At 36.6% G+C, this 24787-nt stretch overlaps 1 protein-coding gene across 5 annotated transcripts in view; it reads right to left on the minus strand.

Annotated features, from left to right (window-relative positions):
* The window catches only part of ULK4 (unc-51 like kinase 4), a 530581-nt gene that overhangs the window by 389206 nt on the left and 116588 nt on the right, over positions 1–24787 (minus strand). For all 5 annotated transcript variants that reach the window (XM_058555650.1, XM_058555625.1, XM_058555632.1 and 2 more), the window contains exons 21-22: positions 23042–23224; positions 1008–1135 (exon numbers count right to left, since the gene is read on the minus strand). In XM_058555650.1, the coding sequence (XP_058411633.1) occupies positions 1008–1135; positions 23042–23224 (311 nt within the window). The remainder of the gene's footprint in view (positions 1–1007; positions 1136–23041; positions 23225–24787) is intronic.

Consider the following 24787-nt stretch of genomic DNA (forward strand, 5'->3'; position numbering starts at 1 on the left):
GTGAAAGACATTTTCAAAGACAAGATACATAAAATTGCATTAGAGATCAGCACTAACATGAACATTTGCAATCACTTATGATGGGAACACTAACTTTGACCCCTAATTAAGCAAAATGTTATCTTTCTCCCCAAAAAAGAATTTTATTCTTCTCATTAGTAGACCTGTATTACAAAAACTATACATATTTAATTATTAGTAGTATATTTTTCATTATGTCAATAAAAAATTTGTGGAAATTTTTCTCTCTGACTATATAAGTATTTACATAATATCCACTATTTTGCCTCTTGACCTACAAATCCTAAAATATTACTCTCTAGCTATTTACAGGAAAAGTTTCCCAATCCCTAATCTAGATCAAACTCAACAATGCCAGGCTCTCCTCCATATTCTATAATAAGCAAAAAGCTACATCAAGAAATAGACGTTAAACTATATTTTCAAGGTTCCCCTGGGTTTCAACAGAGGACAGACCGGACAGCTCAGAAGATATTAATCAGGAAGCATCACAGCGTGAAGGGAACCTGAGGTGCACTGAGGACAGCTTCTGGGGGGTGAAACCCAGAGAGAGAGACCTCTGCCCAGTCCAGGACTTGTCCATAAACTCCTGATCCCTGCCCTGCTCCTTCCTCTACTTCACCAGGCTGCTCCTCTGGGCTTTCAGCTACTCATCCAGAATCTTACAATAATGAAAACTACCACCAAACCACTGGGCCAGGACTGCCTCCCAAAGACGCAAAGCAGACCAACTTGAACACCCTGCCTTGGATTGTCCTCGGATCTAGGAAACTCCAGGTATTTCCTACTACCCTGCGTCAGTTCCAGAGGTCTTCTCTGGGTCCTCACTGTTTCCAAGCTGAGGTTATAAGTGAAATATTAAACCCTTGGAAAAGTCTAGAAAAAAAATTTCCATACCAGGTACATGGAGGCCAAGAAATACTACTAATAAAACAGGACAGGTACCAAATTGAAGTTATTGATGAAACCATCAGAGAAAAACATACCTTGCTTGGCAGCTGAGCAGCAGCATCTCGTGGTTATGAATCAAAATATATAAAAGAACCAGGAAGGCTTTTGCTCTAATGGAAGTCGAGGGGCTGTCAAGTAAACGGATAACTGTAGAGACAAAATCCTGTGGAAGACATTAAAAATCTTTCTGAGAAAACATGAAATAAATAGAGTAGTCAACTCTCAGGGTGAATAGATTATAATAACCAAAGAGGTGGCAAGAAATAAAATAACATCAGTTACTGTTTCTGAATTCTTAACTTGTGCTGGATTCTATACTACATTTTTAATATGTATTATCTCATTTAAACCTAAAAATTAGCCATAAAAAGTTAAGAATATTATCCTCATTTTAAAGAGGAAAATGAATCTTGAAAAGTTAAGCAATTTGCCCAAATTCACAGAGTTCGATTCAAATCCAGGCCAGTTGAACAACAAAGCCTGCCTCTTGACCACTCGACCACATAAGTGGAAGCGTGGAAATAAGTAAGTAGAACAACTAGAAGTTACAACTGCAAGTAGATATGAACCTCTGAGCAAATCTGCATATACAGAAATCACATCTCTAATCTATACATCTGAGGTCATACAAACATAAAATAAAAACAATACCCAACACATGACACAAAACAAAAACCTATATTCTCATATTATTCTTTAATTAAAGGTATAATTCAACAGAGAAGAATAAGCATTGACAAGTATTAGTGTTATTCTCCCTTTCAACAGTCAGATTGTACATTGTTTCAGGTGCCTATCAATTTGCAAAGAAGGAAACAGACTCACAGACACACACACACACAAAAACACACACATAATGTTAATAAACGTTAAGCAGGCAGGAATATGGAATTGTTTTGTTAGCAAGGTGGCTACAGAGAGCAGGAATATAGGTTCCCAAGACTCCTTAACAGAGGTAAGCACCTAGCAGCGACACTGTGTGTCCAAGGCAGACTTAGGAAGCTCAACTTTTTGCCATGTCACAGTCCTTTTACCTTGGGTGCTATATTGCCAGGTGGGAAGAATTTACAGTCATGTATATGATTCTATTTAAGGATGAGGACATATCTATATATTTATATGTATGCATCAATCTCATCTAGTTCCTGAACCAAGTAATCAAGCTAATTCATCACCTGGAGTAAAAACAGAATCAACACCAAGGTGTCCTTGAGTAACAGGTCTGTTTCCACCTTTCCAGCATGTAGACAGTAGAAAGGCCATTTCTCCACAGTCAACTCCCAATTCTGATTTATACTCTGAGGTCCAAGGACCACAATCACAAATCTGTTTCCCAGACAAGGACCCCCCACAGATACAAACACATAATTCCAAAACTATTCAAATTTCCACTAGCCATAGATGAAAAACTGTTCTAGATTATAGGAGACGAAAGAGACATGATAAACTGACTGCAATTCGAGATCTGGAAGTTTTGTTTCCCATAAGGAACGTTACTGGGACAATTGCAAAATCTGAATAAGGTCTGTGGGTTAGCTAATAATAGTAAAACAATGTTAATTTCTCAATTTTTAAATCCATGGCTTGTTTTTAGGGAATATTCAGTGAAGTAATTAGAGTTAAAGGAGCATCAGGTCTGCAACCTCTTCTCAAGTGGGTAAGAAAACACACACACATTCATGCGTGTTCAAGGCAAGAGAGATAGACAGAAAGATAGAAATTATAAAGCAAATATGATAAAATGTTAACATTTGGTGAATGTGGGTGAAGGGTGTATTGCAATCCCTAGTATTGCACACCCAACACTCAACCCAGCACCCACCCTAAACGTGATACTCCTACCACTATCATTGCCTTATTTCAATGCACCATATATCTTCCCTGAATTACTGTAACAAGCTTTATCTAACTTTGCTTTCTTCCATCTATTCTACAAGTTGCAGCCACAGTGATCTCCTATAACAGCAAATATAATTAAGTTATTCACCTATAGGGGCCGGTCCCGTGGCTTAGCGGTTAAGTGTGCGCGCTCCACTACTGGCGGCCCAGGTTCGTGTCCTGGGCAAGCACCGACGCACCCCTTCTCCGGCCATGCTGAGGCCGGGGCCCACATACAACAACTAGAAGGATGTGAAACTATGACATACAACTATCTACTGGGGCTTTGGAGAAAAAAAGGAGGAGGACTGGCAATAGATGTTAGCTCAGAGCTGGTCTTCCTCAGCAAAAAGAGGAGGATTAGCATGGATGTTAGCTCAGGGCTGATCTTCCTCACAAAATAAATAAATAAATAAATAAATAAATAAATAAATAACAATAAATAAAAAAATAAAGTTATTCACCTATAAAATATTCTCAATAGATGCTGCAACCCTAGAGATGAAGCTAAATTTCCTTATCATGGCATACAAGGTTCTTCCTGATCTGGCTTTTTAGCTTCTTTCCAAAATCACTTACCATATCACCACTCCTCTATATACACCCAACACTCACCATGAGGAAATAAATATTGAACACAGGAAAGAGGCAAAGGGAATCCAGGATGATTCCAGGGTAATAGCTACTACAACCAGGCACAGAGGGCTACCTATCACAATTGAGTTGGTCAGAAGGCTCCAGGAGAGATCTCTTTAAGGAGAATAAAATTGACAGAATACCCGATGCATTCAAATGCAACTTGAAAATAAAAAGTGATGTAATAAAAGAAAAGTTCACTAAATGTTAATCTAACCAAAATTAATAGACTGAGTGCATGTGTGTAGTGGGGGCTGCCTTGTGTCCTACTTGAAAATAAATCCCAGACAAATCTAAGATTTAAAAAATAAACACAAAATGATTAAAAGATCTAGAAGATATCATAGGAGATAGAGATACATACATACATATACACATACATACATTTTTATACATACTTCAATCTCAGATTGGGGAAGATGTTCATAAATAATTTATTAGAAAAGAATAAGAAAAGCATGAGAAATGTGAATGCAAAAAATTTTTAAATTCTATATGGAAATAAAACACCATAAATGGAAAAAAATTATATAAACTAGGGAATATACTTGTAGCACATTTTATGGATAAAGGGCTAATTTTCTTGATATATAAATATTACTAACAACAACAAAAAAAAAAGAACCAAGACAAAAATCACTAAGAACCCTAGGAACAACTAAAATCTTTGATCTTTTCTACATAGAATCACATTAGCCCAGGATAATTTAAGACATTTCAAAACATACAGTACAGGAGGCAAGTTTCATATAAAGCTATTCTAAGATGACAACAAAAAATGAGAATCGAAATATTCCAGCCAAGGAAAATTCTCCAACTCCACCCAAAACAAAAAGTGAACCAGAGGTAAACTGTAATATAACAGCTCAATCAGAAGGAAATATCATTAAACAAGCATTTTTTTACATAAAAAAGATCCAAGACAGTTACTTATACAAGAAAACAAAGAATAGGCAATATACCCTAGGATCACACATGTAGAAATCCTCAACAAAATACAAGCAAGTTGAATCCAGCAATACCTAAAAAGTATAATACATCACAATCAAGTGAGGTTTATCCCAGGAATTCAAGACTGGTTCAATATTTGAAAATCAATCAATGTAATTCACCATATTAACAGTTTAAACAAGAAGAACCACATGATCATATCAATTGATAATGGAAAAGCATCGGACAAAATTCAACATCCATTCATGATACAAACTCTCACCAAAATAGGAATAGAAGGGAATTTCCTCAATCTGAAATGGGGCATCTAGAAAATACCTACAGCTAACAACATACTTAATGGTGAAAGACTTGATGCTTTATCCATCTTTTTGCTATTATCCATCTTTTTCATTTTGTTGAAATTTCTAACTCTGAGTTTAGAGCAAATATTAATGAACACAAATGACAGCCAATTTAGAAGGAGAACCTTTCTAAAAAGTCTAGTATTACTTAACAGTTATCCAAAGTTTTATGAACAAGATCATTCATCCCTTATTCTAATTTATAAAGAATTAAAAAAGGATTCATGAAAAATCAATGAAAAGAGGAAATTTATATTTAAATAGATTTAACTCTCTAACAAAGAGCACAACCTAAGACTTCAGTATAAATGGTAAGAAATCATGAAAATGAAAAAGCATAAAAAATTTAAAGAAAATACAATCTTACAAGTGATTTGAATACTCTTTTTAAATGTTTATGTATTTTTATTTTTTATTTTTTTGTGAGGAATATCAGCCCTGAGCTAACATCCGATGCCAATCCTCCTCTTTTTGCCGGGGAAGATTGGCGCTGGGCTAACTTCCATGCCCATCTTCCTCTACTTTATATGGGACACCGCCACAGCATGGCTTGAAAAGCCGTGCATCAGTGTGCACCCAGGATCTGAACCTGCGAACTCCAGGCCGCCAAACCGGAGCGTGCACACTTAACCACTGTGCCCCTGGGCCAGCCCCTGTGTATGTATATTACAATGCTTTTTATTACATCTTAAACATTTTCTTAAATATTCATAGGTTTAGCGTTTATGAATTCAACTCCAAAAGCAACATGCTAAAAACATTATTAGTGCTTTCTTTCTTTTTCAAGTGCCTAGTAAAGTGACCAGATAAACACGACTGAAAACTCCAGTTTCACTACACTATGTCATGAATAAAATAATCCCTCTGATAAAAACAACAAAAATATAAACCATTTAAGAAAAAACTTAGAAATGGATGACTTACACAAAGAAAACTACAGATTTTTATTGCATGACCACAGAACACTTGAAAAAATTAAGTAGCAGCATAATAAATTGGCAAAGAATTTGGGATCTGGAGTCAAGAAAACCACACAAATGCACATTTCCTGACAAAACAACTTCTCTATGATTCAGTTTTCTCTACTTTAAAAAAAGTGGAGATGATTACACTTACACATTTCACAGGCTTAATACAATGATTGAAGGCTTTCATCCAACTAGACACTAAAAAGTATCACAAAGCATAAAGCTGCAAGAATTACATCTTTGAAATTTGTATGGAAAAGATAAATAAAACAACAGAAAGAGGGAAACAATCACAAGTATATTTAGGACTTCAGCAAATAAAAACAATAACGGACAGATTATTCATTTAATAATATTCTTACTTTACTACTTATACCTTGAAAGACTCCAAATAGGTTGTTAAAAATTTAAATGAGGGAGAAAAACAATCTTATGATAGTATACATCTGTCAAAATAAATACTCTTGGGAAAAGTATTTGAAATATTTGAAACCTTTGGCAAAGAATGAATATCTTTATGTATAAATAACTTTTACCAATAAACAATTTATGAACACTCAAGTTAAAAAAATTACATGAATAAGCAAACAACTGATGGAACTCTGAAATGCCTACAAGCAAGTAAATCATGTACCCTCACAAGTAGGCAAAGAAATGCAAATTTAGGAAGAATAAGAATCCATTTTATTGCAAAGCAGACTAGCAAAGATAAAATGGATGGCAGCCAGTGTTGGTATGGTCATGGGTAAATGGATAAATCTTAACGATAGCTCGTATGAAAGTAAGTGTTCAACCTTTCCTCCAGCTGATAGGAAAGTGAGTTGTTATTTCTCAAAAGCCTTAAAAATGTTATTTTCTTCTGACACAGCTGTTATATCTTAAGAAATTTATCCTAACAAAGTAATGAACAAATGAGCTTGAAGTACAAGAATATATTGTTTATAAGACAGAAAAAAAACCCAGGAAACAATCTTAACATCCCAAAATAGGTGATTTGTTAAGTAAATCATAACTGTAGCAAAGACTACATCTACCGCATATCCAGTGTCACCTTCTGCTTTCATTATAAACACTAATGATACACGTGGGGAGGGGAGGTGGAACGGGGAAGGGGAGCGGTAGAAGGGACACTACATGACTTCTAAAGCCAGGTTTGAAGAGGCCTGTGCAGCTTCTGCCCGGTTCTCTTGGACACTCTCTTGGAACCCAGCCCCTATGTTATGAGGAAGCCCCAGCAGCCTTTACAGGCCCACATGGAAAGCAACGGGGGCTCCCAGCCCACAGCTCCAGTAGGGTTCCCAGCGAACAGCTAGCACCAACTTGCCAGTCACACTCATGAGCCATCTGGAAAGTTTACTCTCCAGGACACTCAATCTTCCCCAGGGCACACAGCCTTCCCAGAATTACAGACCTGCGAGCAAAATAAATTATTGTTCTTGTTAAGCCACTACATTTTGAAGTAGTTTGTTACACAGCAAGAGATAAGTGCAATATAGCTTAAGCATATAATGAAAGAGGAAATTTTTCCAGGCATAAAAAAAAGTTTCGTACAGCAACAGTCATAATTTTAAAAGACAGACATGTCCACAAATAATAATGAGAGGTCTATTGTGTTCTTGATGTAGTGTTACGCAGCCATTATTAACAATCTTGCAAAACTAAAATAATATGTTTATGATTTTGAGTGAAACAAACTAGACAAACTATAGCAAACACCAAAAATAAAAAAAGAAGTATACGTGACTTGTCCGTAACACAGTAACTCCGAGTCCCTTAAGAAGACACAGTACATTACAGACTACAATTTTTTTTTTTTTTTGCGAGGAAGATCAGCCCTGAGCTAACATCCATGCCCATCCTCCTCTTTTTGCTGGGGAAGACTGGCCCTGGGCTAACATCCATGCCCACCTTCCTCCACTTTATATGGGATGCCGCCGCAGCATGGCTTGACAAGCGGTGCGTCGGTGCGCGCCCAGGATCCGAAGCCAGGCCACCAGCAGCGGAGCGAGCACACTTAACCACTAAGCCACGGGGCCAGCCCCCAGACTACAATTTTAATCTAAGCCTAAGAGCATCTTGGACCCTAAATAAATTCTCAGTCATTTCAGAAAAACTGAATGAACAGTACTGACTGACGCCCTACAACTAATTGCCCAGGGCTCCATAGTCAATCTTGAGCAACACGCACCACACCTCTAGAACAGTATTAATCTTACAACACTTGAAGAGGGAAGATTACAGGCTGAAGGCAAAGACTTTTGCCAATGATGAATAATCAAAACTACCTTTAGAGCACCAAAAATGACCTCAGGTCACTTCAGTTTGCAATCCACTATGTATTCAGCTTTGATTTAAATTTATCTTGCCATGCAGCTCAACATACCTAAATTTTACTTGTGGAGAAATAAAGCAGAAGCTGTTTAGGTCTATAATCCAAACCACAGCACAATGAGTCTGTGTCCAACATTCAAATGGTACTTGGCAGTGATTTCAGTATGGACATATCCATGTAACATAAAGACGATATGATGAAATAGTCAAAACATTAGGGATTTGTCCAAATATATGAAGCTTCCATCACAAACAAAATGATATCTTTATGAAAAGTAAGCAAAAGGATAAAACATCCCTCCAGTACATATGGAAAAGACAAAATTATGAGACGAATAAAAAATAACGATGAGGTAGAGAACTTCAAAATTATCTCTTGCAAATCTCAAGAGGTAAAATTGATCTGTTTCAATCAGCTGTCACAGTTAAAAATCAGTGAGTACAGCCTGGCCCTCAACTGATAACAGCCTCAAGGAAAAACAATGAGAAATCGTGTGGTTAACTACACTGACACAATTTTCCGATTTAATATTGATGGAGAGGGAAAATGTACTGATTAAATTTAAAATTGTTTTTTGGATTGCACTTTCCTTAAAGAAGTTTAGCCAATTATATAAGTAAAATGTCTCTTATAGAACACATTTACGAATGTAGACAGACTAAAAATATCACAATACAAACTCATGATCTTATTAACATGCATAAATTACCATATTTTAAATGCTTGATTAGCAACTATTGAGTCAGTATGTCTAGTGACTCTGTGAGAAAGAAAACCTGAGTAGACTCAGCGTTCTCAAAATTTTACATGCATGAAATTTCATGGTGTCTTCTGTAGTACTTCCAAACAACATAGAGATCTGCAGCTTCTGGTTTATTATTAATCTCTATTGTGCTACTTGGTTAAAACACTAAACCTGAAGCAATGGTTTCAGTCAAGCCAGACTGCTAAAATAAAAATGGACAGCAGCTATTGTCAAAGTTAATAAGCAAAAAATTAAAAAGGCAGTATTTCTAGTCAATTACACTCAGAAGGAAGTCGTCTTACCAGTGAACATGAACAAACTCACCTATTAAATATGGTATGGCTTTAAAAATTAATGTTTAAATCTTTAAGTAATCCCCAAAGAATATGAAGTCCAAAGTATGCATTACTGATTATCCAGCTATGAAGTACATTCAAGGTCACGCACCTTAAGAAAAAAATAACTGAGGCAGATGTTTGATTCCAGGTAACTTAAGTCAATGTGAGTTTTCTAAGCTCAATTAATTGAAATATAGCAGAGTAGGGCTCTAGGAATTTTATATGCTTTCGATTTTCTAACATCAAGAATCTGACACTGAGTTTTTAATGTAAGCTTTTTTTTAAGTCACACCAGTGATTTATTTATAAAGCAAGACTAGTTTATTGCAATTTTCATATACTTTCCCCCTTCTCCTTGTATGCATTTATACACATATACGTGTGTAGATAGATATACAGTCACTGTTTAGAATGACATTCTAACACCCTTATTCTCATTACGTGCCTTTAGCTTACTCAAACATTTCTTATTTGTCTGAAGCTTATTCTCTGACAGATTCCTCAGGAAGAGCTCATGGGAACTGATCTCTTCCATGTTCATACATCTACCTGTGATCTTTATAACAGAAGACCTAAGGTAATTGAATATAAAACCCTTGGCTAACATATTCTTTCATGAAAACCTTAACTACCTTATTGCACTTAATTCCGGCATCAAGTGTCACTGTGGAAATGTCTGATGCCAGAATAATTGTCTTTTTCTTATAAGTGACTTGGTCCTTTTGCTTAGATGCTCAAAGGACTTTGCTTCAGAACATCCTGGTGTTAGTACTGTAGGTTGATTTTCCCAGACATACTGTGTGTCCTCTGATTTGCACATTCAAGTACTCTATTCAGAAAAATATTTTATGGATTATACTTTTCAGTATTTGTTCTGCTTCACTGACTTAGTTTTCTTCTTTGTATGTTGGATCATCTTTGTCTTCTATATCTAAGACTTCCACTGGGATGCTTTTAATCTTGTCCTTAATTTGTTAGATCTTTTTATCATTTTTCTCCTTTCCATTCCTATTATCCTTATAAGACAAAAGTATTAGTGTCTATTTCCTTTAGCGTTCCTTATAAAACTGTCTTCATTTCTGAACGTTTTTCCTTTTATTTCTTAACCTTTCCTGAGATACGTCACCTCTCTTTTTGTATCTTCCTACAGTCTAGTTATCTCTTTTCCTGCTTTTCTCTTTCTGATTTATGCAGTTCTTTCATAACCTCCATTAATTTCTCAATTTGTTTCAGCTTTTTAAAATACTAGTTTCATAGTTTTCACATGCTTTGTGGTTCTATTTTTTTAAAAAATCCTTCATTGTCCATTGGAATGTTATTCAAAACCACTTATTCTTATATAACTATCCTCTGTTACACTATCTTTTTATGGGTTTGACCACAACCCTTTTATGTTGTTGGTGTCTAAATGAAATGGATTTTCTTGTACTCTTGAGAAGGTTCTAATGTAGAAAGTGAGGATAGGCCAGAATAACTTTCTTATTTTTATGATTCTAGGGCTCCTTCTTCTGTTGTGACTATGACATGTTCACAGACGTGGCCTCTCAGAGCCAGCTCTACAGTACCTTCCCAGAGCTGCCTGATTGGTCCCCTCTACACCTTTTCTCTCAGCGTTCTCACCACATTTCATTTGAATTCTAGTCCCAGCTTTTCCAAGATGGAGCACTGCCCTTCCAGGAAAGAGTTTTTCTTGGGTATTTCTGAAAGTTTTGAAGGACTTAAGTTATTCTTGCCTACTCTGGTCTCCCCAGTCTTTTTGTACTCAACCACACACTAGAACCTGTGAAGTGTCCTCAAGTTTCAATGACTAATCTAAGCTGCACGCCACATTTTCCATTTTGAGTGGGGAATTTTCCTTTACAGAGCAAGCACTTGTTGGAAATTCTTGGATTGTCCAGTTTCTAGGATGGTCAGAATTCACCTTCTCCTTCCCTCCACAACCTCCCAAATGGCTGCTGACTCCACACTGCCATTCATGATTTGACCCCATTTGCTCATATTCTGGAGTTTGTGGAATAACTTGACAGCTTATTTTTATAAGGAGACTAAAAATATACATACATATAGCAGCATTTTTCCTCCTCAAATCTACCCCAACAGAAACTCACTGTTATATAATATCTACCCTTTAGTTTTTCTTGGTTTTAATAGAATTCATAGGCAAGGAGTCTATGATGTTAACTACATCATCTAAATAATCCTGTCAGTAAGACATTATAATCTAAAATCAATTACAGAGCTACAAGCTCAAGCACAGAATATCCGGACAGGCCAGAGACTATACACATATTTTAAAATGAATAGTTTAAGTGTATATATGTATGCTACTCAAAATCAACTCATTGCAACAGGTTGGCAGCACTCTGAATAAGCATAAAATGACCAGCAATCCGATGTATCATTTTATACCACTAAATGAAAGCACCAAGGTCTTCCTAAACATCAATCCAAAACATGGGCCACCACCCAAAAGACCAAGAAAATGAAAAAAGAAGGCATACGCAAAAGCCGTGGCCAACCTGACAATCTCATGAGTACACCACAAGATCCAGTGTTAAATTTCTCAAAAATCCCACAAAAATAATACACCTCTTTCCTGAGAGCACTCTTTCCTACCATAGAATAATTTCCCTAATGTTACAGAGTGCAAGGTTGTCCTTGAAAGTTGTCTAATTCATATGTGACATTTATAGAATGATATTTCCTGAATCACAAGGCAGGAGGGATGCTTGGTAGACTTTTAGATGGGGAATATTGTTGTTTTTGAAAGTTAAACTTCTTTTTAAAATGTGTTTTTTAAATTAACCTCAAATTCTCCCCTAAACTAAACAAGTATGCCTAAAATCATCTATGAAGACCTGCAGATTAAAAGAAGATGCCTAATTATGTGATTTTTATAAAGACGGAATAAAAATGATGATGACACTCTTTCTTATATCTTAAACAAGCGATACTCCAGCTAATAATATAGCCAGCTCAGCCCACTTCATGGCTCCCTTGCAGGCCTACAATCACATTCTATCTTTGTGAATCCTAAAATTCCACATGACTAATCTGCCAGAATATTTCCATTGAAATATATGCGGTAATGTTCAGTTAGTTGGTTTAATAATCCATATTCTCTTCAATGAGGGATAGAGTTCCTAAAATCCAGCATATTCTGGAACTTTTTGTAAGCTTTAAGAAGAAATTAGAAAAAGATACATGTTACAGTGTTTCTACCTTCAAATGCATTTCTAAAGAACAAAAGGAAGCTTAGGATACAAATGACATCAAAACTTAATAAATGTAAACTAAAGATTAACACATTTCATTGTTATTAATATTGTTAGCAAACACCAGAATTTCTGAAATAAGAACTGTTCCACTTCAAAAAAGAGTTCACAAATGAATACCTATGAGATGTTACACTGCTTTTCCTTTCAAACCATACTCATACTGTATACGAGTAAAACCTACCCAAGTGGTAGGTAGACTATAATACCTAACATCATCACCACAACCACGCCCCAACACACACACAGACACAGAGACAAATCTCACAGAGAAAACTGCCAAAACTTCCCCAGAGATCAAAAATTTCAAAAGTGAGGTAAAGAAAAAGTATGAATTATAGCCCGAGTGCTATAATATGAATCCTTTTATTTAAATTATCAAACATTTCAAGGATACAGAAAAGTAGAGTGATTTTAAAAATCCATTCAACTTTATCAACTCAGTATTTTAAAAAAATAAACCCAAATTCATCTTTTTTTTTTTTTAAAGAAACAATGTATTACAGAGACACAGTTGAAGCCACTGCCCTCTCCTCATCCTAAGAGGTAAGCACCCTCTCACTCTGGTGGTTACAACATAATTCTGTAGCCATAAAAAATACAGAGAAAGATTTTTACATATTTTAAACTTCATGTGTATATTATTCTATTGTTTATATCCTTTTGCAGCTTGCCTTTTTCACTCAAAGTTTTATTTATGAGATTTATCCATGTTAATACTTTTCAGTCTAGTTCATTCATTTTTAAGTGCTGTATAATGTTCCACCGTATGGATATATTGCAATTTAATTAGCCAGTCTCTTGCTGGTTGACTTACACGTTTCTGTGTATACAAGGACATACTCCCAAAAGAAATATTTATTGCTATGCTATGTGCATCTTCAACTTTACTAGAGCTTATGAAATTGCACGCCAAAGTGATTATACCACTTTACCTAGGAGAGTTTCCACTGGTCCATATCTTTGCCAACAATTCTTACTGTCAGACTTACATTTTTGCCAATCTGAAGTGTATGAAACAGTACTCATTTTAGCTTTCATTTTATTCATTAACATTAAGTTAGAGCATCTTTTCCTGAGATTACTGACCATTCCAGTTTCTTCTTCCAAGAAGTAACTCTTGATATCCGATGTCCACTTTGTCTTGTCATTTCCTTTTTATTTGTAGGCTATTTTTCATATGCTGGATACTAATCCTTAAGAAAACCTTCCTAACAACAAGGTCACAAAAATCGCCATTTAAATTTTCTTTTAAATTTGTTTCAAGTTTCCCTTTTCATATTTTAGTCTTGGAATATAAGAAAAGAGATCTAATACCCAAATAACTGTCAATAGCAGACCAGTTGAATGAAATGTGGTACATCCACATTATGAAGTACTGTTAAAAAAAAAAAGGATGAAAAACATATCTATAAACATCTATGAAGTGATCTCTTAGATATACTATTAAGTAAAAAAGCAAAGTGCAAAATGGTGAAGGCTACTGTTTAATCTAAGGAAGGGAAAGAATATTATAGCACCCACCAAAGGTCTTTTTAGAGTCAACTAAACATACCAATTCAAACAACTACCACAGATCACATTTTCTACCAGTTTGCTCAGGAACCAGAGCTTGTTGGCAAGGCAGCATTAGATGCTCCTCTCCTCCAGGAAATCCTGGGAGCAGCCCGGGCAGCACACAGCTCAGGTGCAGTGAGAGGAGAGCCCACTGGGTGGTATGGGAGCCACCTTGGCTTAGAAGCTTCATACCCCACAGGGACCGATATCTCTTATAACAATTCCACAGGCACAGCTTCCAGGGTTTCCACAGAGACAAGAGTCACTGCACTTGGGGAAGCCCAGAGTGCTTCCTACCAGGTATTTAATTAATATCCTCCCAGCCCAGTGCCATTTACCAATCAGGGATCATTTTACCACAATCAGTGCTGCTTACCAATATAGATAACAGCTAAATGTATATCATGTTGGTGGCTTAAGAAAACAAAAAAGGATTATTTGAAAAAAATTCATAACATATTAATCTGATTGCACAATTAGTTGGAAATACCCTAAGTACTAAAACTGCAAAAAAATCATAAGTTGCATTCAGAAATCATAATGTTATTAATATTGGTGTTATTCTGAAACTACTAAATAAAATAAATACTATAAAACAAACAAGAAATTATGTTAATGTCATAAGAAACCAAGATTTTCAACTTAAGAGGAAAAAATACTAATATAAAATAAATTAGGTAAAATTCTGAAATTGGAAATACCACTATGAACAGCTGATGTATTTTTTAAAACATTTCTTAGTTCTATCTATTGAAAAGGTCGAGAAATAATAACCAACCCAGTAGCAACGAGTACTCCTGTCAGATTGTGGTCTCTAAATATCACTTCCCACTAAGGAACCAGGCTCTTTGGAGAAATGAATGATTCCAGATCCAGAGCAGAAAACATACAAAATAAGCCTGGAACATATGGTTATATCAGAGAACAAGAGAGCAAAGACTACTGGAGTTATGACAAAACGGCCCAGGAGGCAACCTGTAGGGGCTTCCACTGACTAAAGAAGAGACAACTTGATTATTAAAAAGAATAGGGGGCCGGCCTGGTGGCGTAGCGGTTAAGCTCTGCTTAGGCAACCCGGGGTTCACAGGTTCGGACACCGGGTTCGGACTGACACACTGCTTGTCAAGCCATGCTGTGGCAGCATCTCACATAAAGTAGAGAAAGACGGGCACAGATGTTAGCCCAGGGCCAATCTTCCTCAGCAAAAAGAGGAGGATTGGCATCAGATGTTAGCTCAGGGCTGATCTTCCTCACAATAAATAAATAAATAAACAAAAAGAATAATATCTACAATGGAAACACATTAAAATATTAAAATCTGTGAGTTCACAAGGAAACTAAAAGCACCAAACCTTAAAGTATCAATCTTTGGAGACGGCTAGGGAACCAACTCATTATTCTGAAAACCGGTAAGTGAATCAAGCATTTATCCTGCCTTTGCTTATGTAACCTGTACCTCAGGGTAACCAAACAGTTGATAATTAAAGAGTTCTTTTCTGTAGAGTAATTTCAATTAATAAATGAAGAAAGAATGATAAAATTAGAATATCAGCATATTTTAATCCATAATAAAATAATATACCTAAGCAATTATCACTGATGGCTGCTAAAACCATTAAGTAGAAAGCTGATGGGGAAATTTATAATCAGTGGATTTAAATGAAACTGTCTGAAGCCACTGCTCACTCTTTTTATCAGAAAAGGATGAGACAAGTAATTAGCATGTGTCTTCTATAACGAAAACATATACTACCAATGAAGTAGCTTTGAAAATAAATCAAATTTGAACCTGATCAAACCTGTAAACCTACCAGTTTACAGAAATACAGGAGCAACATGCTAAAGGACACCATACTATGTTGTTTTCTAGAGTTAATCACCAAAATCCAAATGCAGAAAAGTCTATGGAACCATGGCCAGTTTCCTCAACAAATTCATTTCAAGGACTGAAAAAAAAGATATAAGGCAATCTATATACTTAAAGAGAATTAAGAGATAAATCAACGTGAAATACAAAGGAGATACATAGACCTTGATTTGATCCTGATTCAAACAAATGATCTAGAAAATAATCATTTATGAGACAGTCAAGGAAATACGAACTCTGACTGGATATGTGACTATATTAAGAATGTATTGTTTGATGTTTAATGATATTGTGAATATATTTATTTTAAAAGAGTCCCGATCTTCTAGAGATAGATATGAAATAATTACAAAGGATATGATGTCTGGGGTTTGCTTCAAAATAATTCAGAGGGAGAAGGAGTGGGTATAAATGAAATGCAAGTGAAGAGTGAGGATAGATAAAACAAAATTAGCCATGTACTGAAAATTGATGATGGGTATATGTAGAGCACTTATATTATTCTCTCAATGGTTTTCAGCTTTGAAATTTCTTGTTGAATATAGACCCACACACACTCGCGTCCCTTGATAACCGAGGCTGCCACCCCATTACTCTCACTGTAGGCCTTCTTATTTTCATATCATCTTCATTATTAGTTTCTGGATATTTCTATTATTTTCCTGCAAGTTCAGCTTTGTCTTTGCAAGAACTATCCAGCATTTCTAAGTTTTTTATAGTGAGAGAGTTTGTAGGATATCTACTCAGCCACATTGGTATCTTTTTAGATTTTGTTCTTGTTCTGTTCAGATTTTCTAAATTCCATGAGCAGTCACCTTCTACCAGAGACCCTGATATCAGAAGACATAGAAGATTTTGTAACTAGCATGATTTCTGGGCAAAAATAACAGAGGCACAAATTTCAACAACTCAGAAATAACTTACTATGGTTCACTGAATTTAAAAAGAGAGATTATGGAAAATAGGAAAACAATTTACCACGTGACCTCTAACTATCTTGGCTGAAATTTTTAAAGGTAGAAAAGTAAATCCAAAGAAATGATGGGACTGTAACCATGCAATTAATAGTGCTCTAAACCAAAATATTTTGGCATATGTGAAAGATATATAATCAGGGTGCAATGTTATCACACTTTTTACTGGCACTGTATCCATTTACTAAAATATATATAACCATAGTGTTAAATAAAAACTATGAAGCAAAAAGGACTTTTTAAAAATGAGACTAACCCAGTAATTTTATTTAAAAGTTTATCCTAAAAGAATAATTAAGGATGTCCCTGTAAAAGCATTTAGCCATAAGAAAGTTCTCCCTAGCAAAACAATGGAAATTCTTAAACATGCAATAGTGAACTGGTAAGCACTTCACTTTAGTCTTTTGTATTCTGTATTCCATATATTCTAAATTTTCAATACTAAACATATAAACCTTAAAATTCATAAAAGTTATAATCTTATAAAAGTTAAACTAAATTAGCTTTAGCTACTTTAAATTTCTAGATATTATAGTTAAGAAAAATTGCAATGAACTCATCCAACATCTTTTTCCCCAATAAAACAGCAGGAAATACATTTATGAACTCCCAAACTCCTCCAGCCCCAGATCTTGAAGGATATTTGTAGGACACATTAACAGCCCGGAAGAACCAGAAAAATAAAACTACAAAGCAAATCAAGAATTTGGGGGGGAAAAAACAGCTTATAGGGCAAAGATTAGTAAATAAACTCACACCTAAAAAAGTTTTACAAAGTTTTCCCTTACACCTGGTCAGGCCTTCCAGAAGCCTCTTTTTCATAGTCATTCAAGCACCTGAATTGTGAAAAGGTTACCAATTCCCTACATCTGAGCAATGATGCAAGAATTACATATAAGGTATCTTCTACTAATAGTTCAAAAAAGCATCCTGTTGGGGCGGGCCCAGTGGCACAGTGGTTAGGTTCACACACTCTGCTCTGGTGGCCCAGGGTTCACGGGTGTGGACCTACACACCACTTATCAAGCCATGCTGTGGCAGGCATCCCACATATAAAGTAGAAGATGGGCATGGATGTTAGCCAAGGGCCAATCTTCCTTAGCGAAAAGAGGATTGGCAAGATGTTAGCTCAGGACTAATCTTCCTCACCAAAAGGAAAAAAAAAAGTATCCTGTTGGGGGTGGGGGTGGAAAAAAGATTTGTCACTTTTTGTTTTGCCCAATTTCTCCAGTTACTGCAATACGCAGAACAGATAATTTGTAACTCAAACGAGTCTCCTGTCACCACAGCTGTGATCACTCACTTTTCGCATCACAGTGTATGGAACTAACACTTGTTTTGGATGAAGGAATCTTCTGGCATTTAGAATATCTATGGGCAAGCAGATCCTTTTAGAGATGATCACCAAAATAAATCAAGCACCACTGATGCACATGGCTGCTGGATAACGGTCATCCAGGGACACTGATACCCACATGTAGCTAATGTAGGTGTTAGTGTGAACTGAACAAATTCCCTCAATACAGCAATATCCACTCAAGAACATGAGCACGGTTCAGAGGGAATACTACTACCATCTAGTTAACTGAGTTTAAAATGAAAACCTGGATACAGTCACATATTTCAAATGGAGAATCAGAGAGATGAATTACTAACTGCAAATAACTACAAAAACATGAAGTATGCTGCTAATTAAATGATCCTAAACTCTAGGCTTTATTATTGAGAAATATAGCATGAGTCTTAAATGACTGCTGGTTAAATTACAGGTAAATGGCACTCTCATCATCTACCTTTCTAGAGAACAGTCTAGCATTCTTTATATGCAGAGTCTTCTCAACGTAGATAACACCTGTGGTAATCTATTAGAGGTGAACACAGAGATGTATGTAACAGGATGTTCACTGCATCAGAGGGAGTAGAAACCAAAAAATGAGAGGCAAAGAGTTCAATAGTGCGGGGAGAGTTAAATTTCTGTAGCGCCACAAAAGAAAAAAGTATATAATAATTTTTTAAATGTTCTTGGGGAATATTTAACGACACAGTACCATATTCATGAAAACAGCAAGATAAATCAACACTTTTTGATCTTAATTTTATAAATGTGTGCATAAAATACACAGACAAAAGACTAAAAAGAGAGAGACCCAACATGTTAACAGTAATTATCTCTGGGTAGTGAGATTACAGCTGATTTTGCTTTCTTCTTTAGCTTCTTCTCAATTTTCTGCAGTAAAGAGTAATTTCTTTTATTTAAAAGAAATGGCGTGGACCTGTCTTGGGGACTGAATTTCAATAAAAAAGACCATGATATACAGGCATCAGTTCCCCAAACAGAAGAACATATGTAGTTCTTTCTCTCTGTCCAACAGGAAGCAGTAAACCTTGTATTTGTTCCTGGGTCCCTTCCTCTTCCACTCATTCTAACCTATCAACAAAGAAACACTTGGAAAAAACCTCAATGTAGCAATAATAAGGTTAGTAACCTTGCCCCTGAAACACATATGTATACCCAAATACATTTTCTTTAAGTAAAAATAAAACAGTGGCCACTGTGTCAAAACCCCTAAGGAAGGCCAATATCACAACCCTACTCGATCCAAGTCTTGCTCCTACTTCCCAGCCTCCTCCCATGTCCCTTCCACCCTGTTTGCTATGCTCCAGCTCCACTGGTCTTCTTTCTCCTCCCAGGTCTCCCCAAGATCTCTCTCGAAAGACCTCAGGGAAGCTGAACTACAAAGTTCTTCCCCCAGAGCTTCACATAGCGAGCTCCTTCATGTCATTCAGGGCTCAGCTGGAATGTCACCTCCACAGAGAGGTCTTCCCTGACTTCCCCCGGCTAATGATGTCTGGCTCCACTCCCTGCACACTGCCCTATGCAGACACTCTACACATTACCCTGTTTAACGGTCTTCAAAGCACTAACACTATCCAAAATTATTCTGTTTCCTTGTTTATAGTCTGGCATGAGCATGAGCTCTATATCCTCTATGAACTTGAGAAAATTGCTCAACACACTATATCTCATCTGTGAATAACCCAGCATTACAAGGCACAAAGTGTCTGGCCCATATGAATGTTCAATAAATGGTAAAATTTTTAATTAATAAAAAATAGAACCTTACATTTTAAATGAGAATTCACTGTATATTATTGAGCGGCCATAGAGACATTTTAAAAATTATAGGACAAGAGAGAATAGATTCACTTTTCCCTACTCCTCCCAGGAAATACAACTAAAAACTCTGGGCATTATACATAAAACAAACATTAGAAGACTCTGAAAGGTGGAGAGAAGAAGGCAGAATGGTTAGGGAACGAGGCACCTGAGGATCAACATGGCTATGAGTTGGCTAGGTTTTCTTTTTGCCTCAGATATCTCAGATTGAGTGCTAGATAATCCAGGAGCCTCGAAATACCAACAGGTGCACACACACAAATACATAAGGAAAATCAGCCCTCTCAAGCCAAAGGACCAAGAGAGGGGCAGCCCGGAAAGACCAAAAACTTTTAGACAACAGCTACTCTGCTCCAGCCAAACACCATGGAGAAACCATGGCCTCATCCCCATCAGCAAACGGCAAGTGGATAGCCTAGACTCCCACCCTCATGTGACTGTCACGAGGCACCCCAACACCATCCCCTGCCAAAGTGATACCAGAAAAGACCAAGTGGAGAGCTGGGACTTCCATCGTAACCTGGTAATAACAAGGCACCCTCACCCCAACCATGGTGTTGGTAGAAACCACGTGAGGAGCCTGGACCTCCACCCACATAGAGCACTAACAAGGTTCCCCTCTGTCTCCCTGCTGGCATGGCGTTAGAGAAGGCAAGTGAGAAGCCTGCATCGTTACGACTTTCCACCAGGAATGAGGCACCCAGCCCTACCCCACCAGTGTCAGTGGAGGCAGTAACCAAGAGCCCTTCCCTCTACCGGCCAAGAGGGCATCAGACAAGGCCTAGAGAAAAGCCTGGACTCCCACTCCTGCCTAGCAGTAAGGCGGGTCTCTTCCACGCCCCTGGGGTGTCAAAAGAAGTCCACTGGAGAACCTGGACTTTCACCCCAACCTGACAGAAACAAGGCAGCTCTCTTTCCTCTGCCAGTTCAGTGTCAGAGGAGGGCTACTAAAACAGAAGATTTTAAATAAAGTCCAGAGTCTTAAAACATAACACACAAAATGTTTAATGGGTATAGAGTTTCAGTGTTGTAAGATGAAAAAGTTCTGGAGATCTGTTTCACAACAATGTGAATATACTTAACACTACTAACCATACACTTAAAAATGGGTAAGATGATAAATTTTATGTGTTTTTTATGACAATAAAAAAAAATTTTTAAGTACCTATACTAATCATAATCAAAAGATAATTTATTATTCAACACATCTAATTGCTCGATCATTTGTTTCTTTAAGATACATGGAATATTAGTTATGTATTATAAAACAATTAGAAAATCATATTAATTAATGCATCTTATTATACTACCTTGGTGAAATATCATATTTGAAACTAAATCAATTCATGCCTGTGCTGAGGTTGAAAGAAAAACAAACTGTGAAAACTCTTAGCTTCTCTTTTCACAATTTACACAGTAAAACTACTCATCTGGAACTTTTTCTAACACAATGTAACAACATTTAATGACCTGGAAATTTTAATAGCAAAAATTAGATACACAGACTGTTAGAAAAAATATTTTCTCTGAGGCTCAAATTTCTTAGAAGAATCTAAATCAAACTAATCAGAGTAAAGGCAAGAAGCGGTTTACTCTCCATTTTGACTTTCACAGATCAAGTTTACTATGTAAACACGACAACTATTCATAATAATTATTGAAATTTTAACTTTATTATAAAAACCAAAATTTAACGTGTTGCACTTAACACAGAAGAACATGGCAAATACGGTATTTAAGTGGTTCCATTCTACACTTCCTAGCAGTGCTACCCTCAACCCGTTGTATAAAACTCCAATTTGACAGGTATCTCCCCTCCCCTCCAAAAAAGGATAACTGATCCAATAAGTTTAAAGAACACTGCACACTATATTCCCCTCATGAAGATTCGTAATACACAGGAGCATGTGAAAAACTGGGAAAGGTTGTACAATTGAAAAGATCTCTAACTTTGACTCATTGCTTTCCAAACGTATATACAACCATGGCCCACTTTTTCCACGTCACTGGACACTAACATTCTAGGGCAGGGATTCTCAAACCACAAAGTTCAAACAAATCACCTGGAGAGCTCATTAAAACGCAGATTCTGATTCAGCAGGTCTGGGCTGGGGCCTGAGAGTCTGTGTTTCTAACACACTCCCAGGTGCTGTGATGCTTCTGGTCCAGGGATCACCCTTCTTTTTTTTTTTTTTTTTTTTTGGTGAGGAAGACTGGCCCTGAGCTAACATCCACTGCCAATCCTCCTCTTTTTGCTTGAGGAAGACTGTCCCTCAGCTAACATCTGTGCCAGTCTTCCTCTATTTCGTATGTGGGATACCGCCACAGCACAGCTTGATGAGCAGTGTGTAGGTCCATGCCCAGGATCCAAATCTGCACAGCCCGGGCCACTGAAGCGGAGCACGCAAACTTAACCACTATGCCACCAGGCCGGCCCCCAGGGATCACTCTTTAGTAGGCGGCTAGAGAAGACACTTTGAGGAAGGCTATAACAGAGACTTCTTTATAGCAATACTTACAAACTCTACTGTACATAAAATAAAGTAATACCAAAGGATTAGAAGGGCACTGGGTTAAACACAAAAGAAAGGGAGTTCTGAAGGTGATCTGTATTGGCAGAGTATTAGCCAAGAAAAGGAATAAAAGATGAATCAAAGTAAGCAGACAATATAAGGCCCCCCCCCACCCCCGCCAAGGAAGGTAAAGGATATGGGAAAAGAGATGAGGCCTGAGGAGGAGGAGGCATAAGAAATAGTAGCATATAGGAAAGACTCATAAATTTTCCAACTTTTCATTACTAAAATGGGACAAGCAGGCAGATCCATTTACTGGATTTCTATTTTAATCACTAAAAGACTCTTACAACATCTTCAGATGAATGGCTGGTGGTACAGAGGTTTGGCAAAGTTCAAAAAGGCCTCGAGATGAAAAATAAATTCTAGAGATGATATTGCTTGTTGAGCCACTAAAATTGCAGGAGAAAACAATTTTTCAAGTAGAGTAATAGGTGAAATCTAAGATCAAACCTTTTCTTGGATTAGTCTCTGCAGATGAATCCCACAGGACAGCATGGCGGTGAATAAGGTCAACATGTACTGCTGAACTTTGCTGATGGCAGAGGCCAGGGAGTTGATCACCGAGTTCAGTCCCACCTTCTCAATAACATTCTGGAAGGCAGTGGGAGAATGGCGAGTGATTCTACACAAGGCCTGCAGAGAGAGGAGAACAGATCTGTCAGACAGCTCCAAGTGCATTAACCATGCCCCAGAAAGATAACACACGCTTCTGTGTAAAGAAGTAGAAGGTGCTTACCTTGCTCCTTTGTTACTTATTCTGGCATAAGAAAGTTGGAAAATTTCAACAAATTCAAAAACAAAACAATAAATACAGCTGCCAATAAAAACTAGAGTTATTTTAAAACCTTAGAGACTGTTACTATAATAATCATATAAATTATGATGAGCTAACTAAAATCATAAATTCATAAGTCTATATAAAAAAGTTCCCTTTAAATAATAAGAAACATCATTAAGCACCTTCCTTGTGCAAACACCAAGCTAAGGGCTAAAAAAATAGTCAGAAAAGTAAATAATCTAACATTTATAGTTTAGTGTGTGAAGAACACTATCTGACAATATGTGAAGACTACCTCATTTAATTCTCCCATATAAGAAAGTATTATTATTAACTCCATTTTATAGATGATAAAACTAAGGGATAGAATATTTAAGTAACTTGCCCAGAGACATATAGCTAGTAAGTGGCAAAGCTGGAATTCAAACTGGGGTAATCAGATCCCTGAGCTTTACCTAAATTACTCTTAGACTATTAGAGATGAAACCTATAATTAATAAACTAGTAGAACTTAATAAGTGCTGTAAGAGAAGTGGGATCAATTAATTATGCTTGGAAAGGCAGGAAAAGTAAATCAATAAAAGCTACATAAGGATGATGATATTGAGCCAGTTTTTGAAGGGTAGGTGGGAAAGGGACAGGCAGCAAAGTAAGTAAAGAAAATTCTAGACAGGGAGACAAGAACAAATATTCGCATGGAGACATGCAGATGCTTTGGGAAGGGCAAACTGTCTGACGCAATTAGAACATACTTGAAGTAAAGGAGGAGAGACAGAGAGTAGGAGAGAGGAAAACATCATGAGCTATCTAAAAAGACAGGCTGGAGCCCGAGTTGGTCACCAAGCTAGGACCTTTAAATTTTATGCCATAAGCAATGGGAAGATCTCAAAAGTTTTAAACAAGAGAGGGATGGTCATACTCCATGTGTACATGGGAGACTACAAAGAGAGAAATAAGCCAGAAATACTTTTACAAAACATACATTATAATTAATGTCACGTAACCTCCTTCTTCCTGATTTATATTTTAAATAGATCTATAAACTTAATAATGAAAAGATCAAATATAAGATGAATCGTTAGAAATATTATGATGTCAAAAGAGAGGGAGGAAGAGGGGAGAGAGGGAAAAGATAAAGACTTTGAAAAATATTTTCATTTTCTTGAAAGTCTCAGGAAAAAATTAAGTACTTTTTCTATCTCCAAGAATGAACTTCCTTTACAAGTTATTCCTATCGATAAAATAAGGAAAACAATTTTCTTAAATTTATGGAGACTTGTTTTGTGGCCTAATATGTGACCATCCTGGACTATGTTCCACGTGCATTTGAAAAGAATGTGTATTCTTCGGTTTTTGGATAGAATGTTCTGTATATATCTACTAAGTCCATCTGGTCTAGTGTGTCCTTTAAGGCCAAT

The sequence above is a fragment of the Diceros bicornis genome, chromosome 2 (assembly GCF_020826845.1).
Source record: "Diceros bicornis minor isolate mBicDic1 chromosome 2, mDicBic1.mat.cur, whole genome shotgun sequence".
Lineage (NCBI taxonomy): Eukaryota > Metazoa > Chordata > Mammalia > Perissodactyla > Rhinocerotidae > Diceros > Diceros bicornis.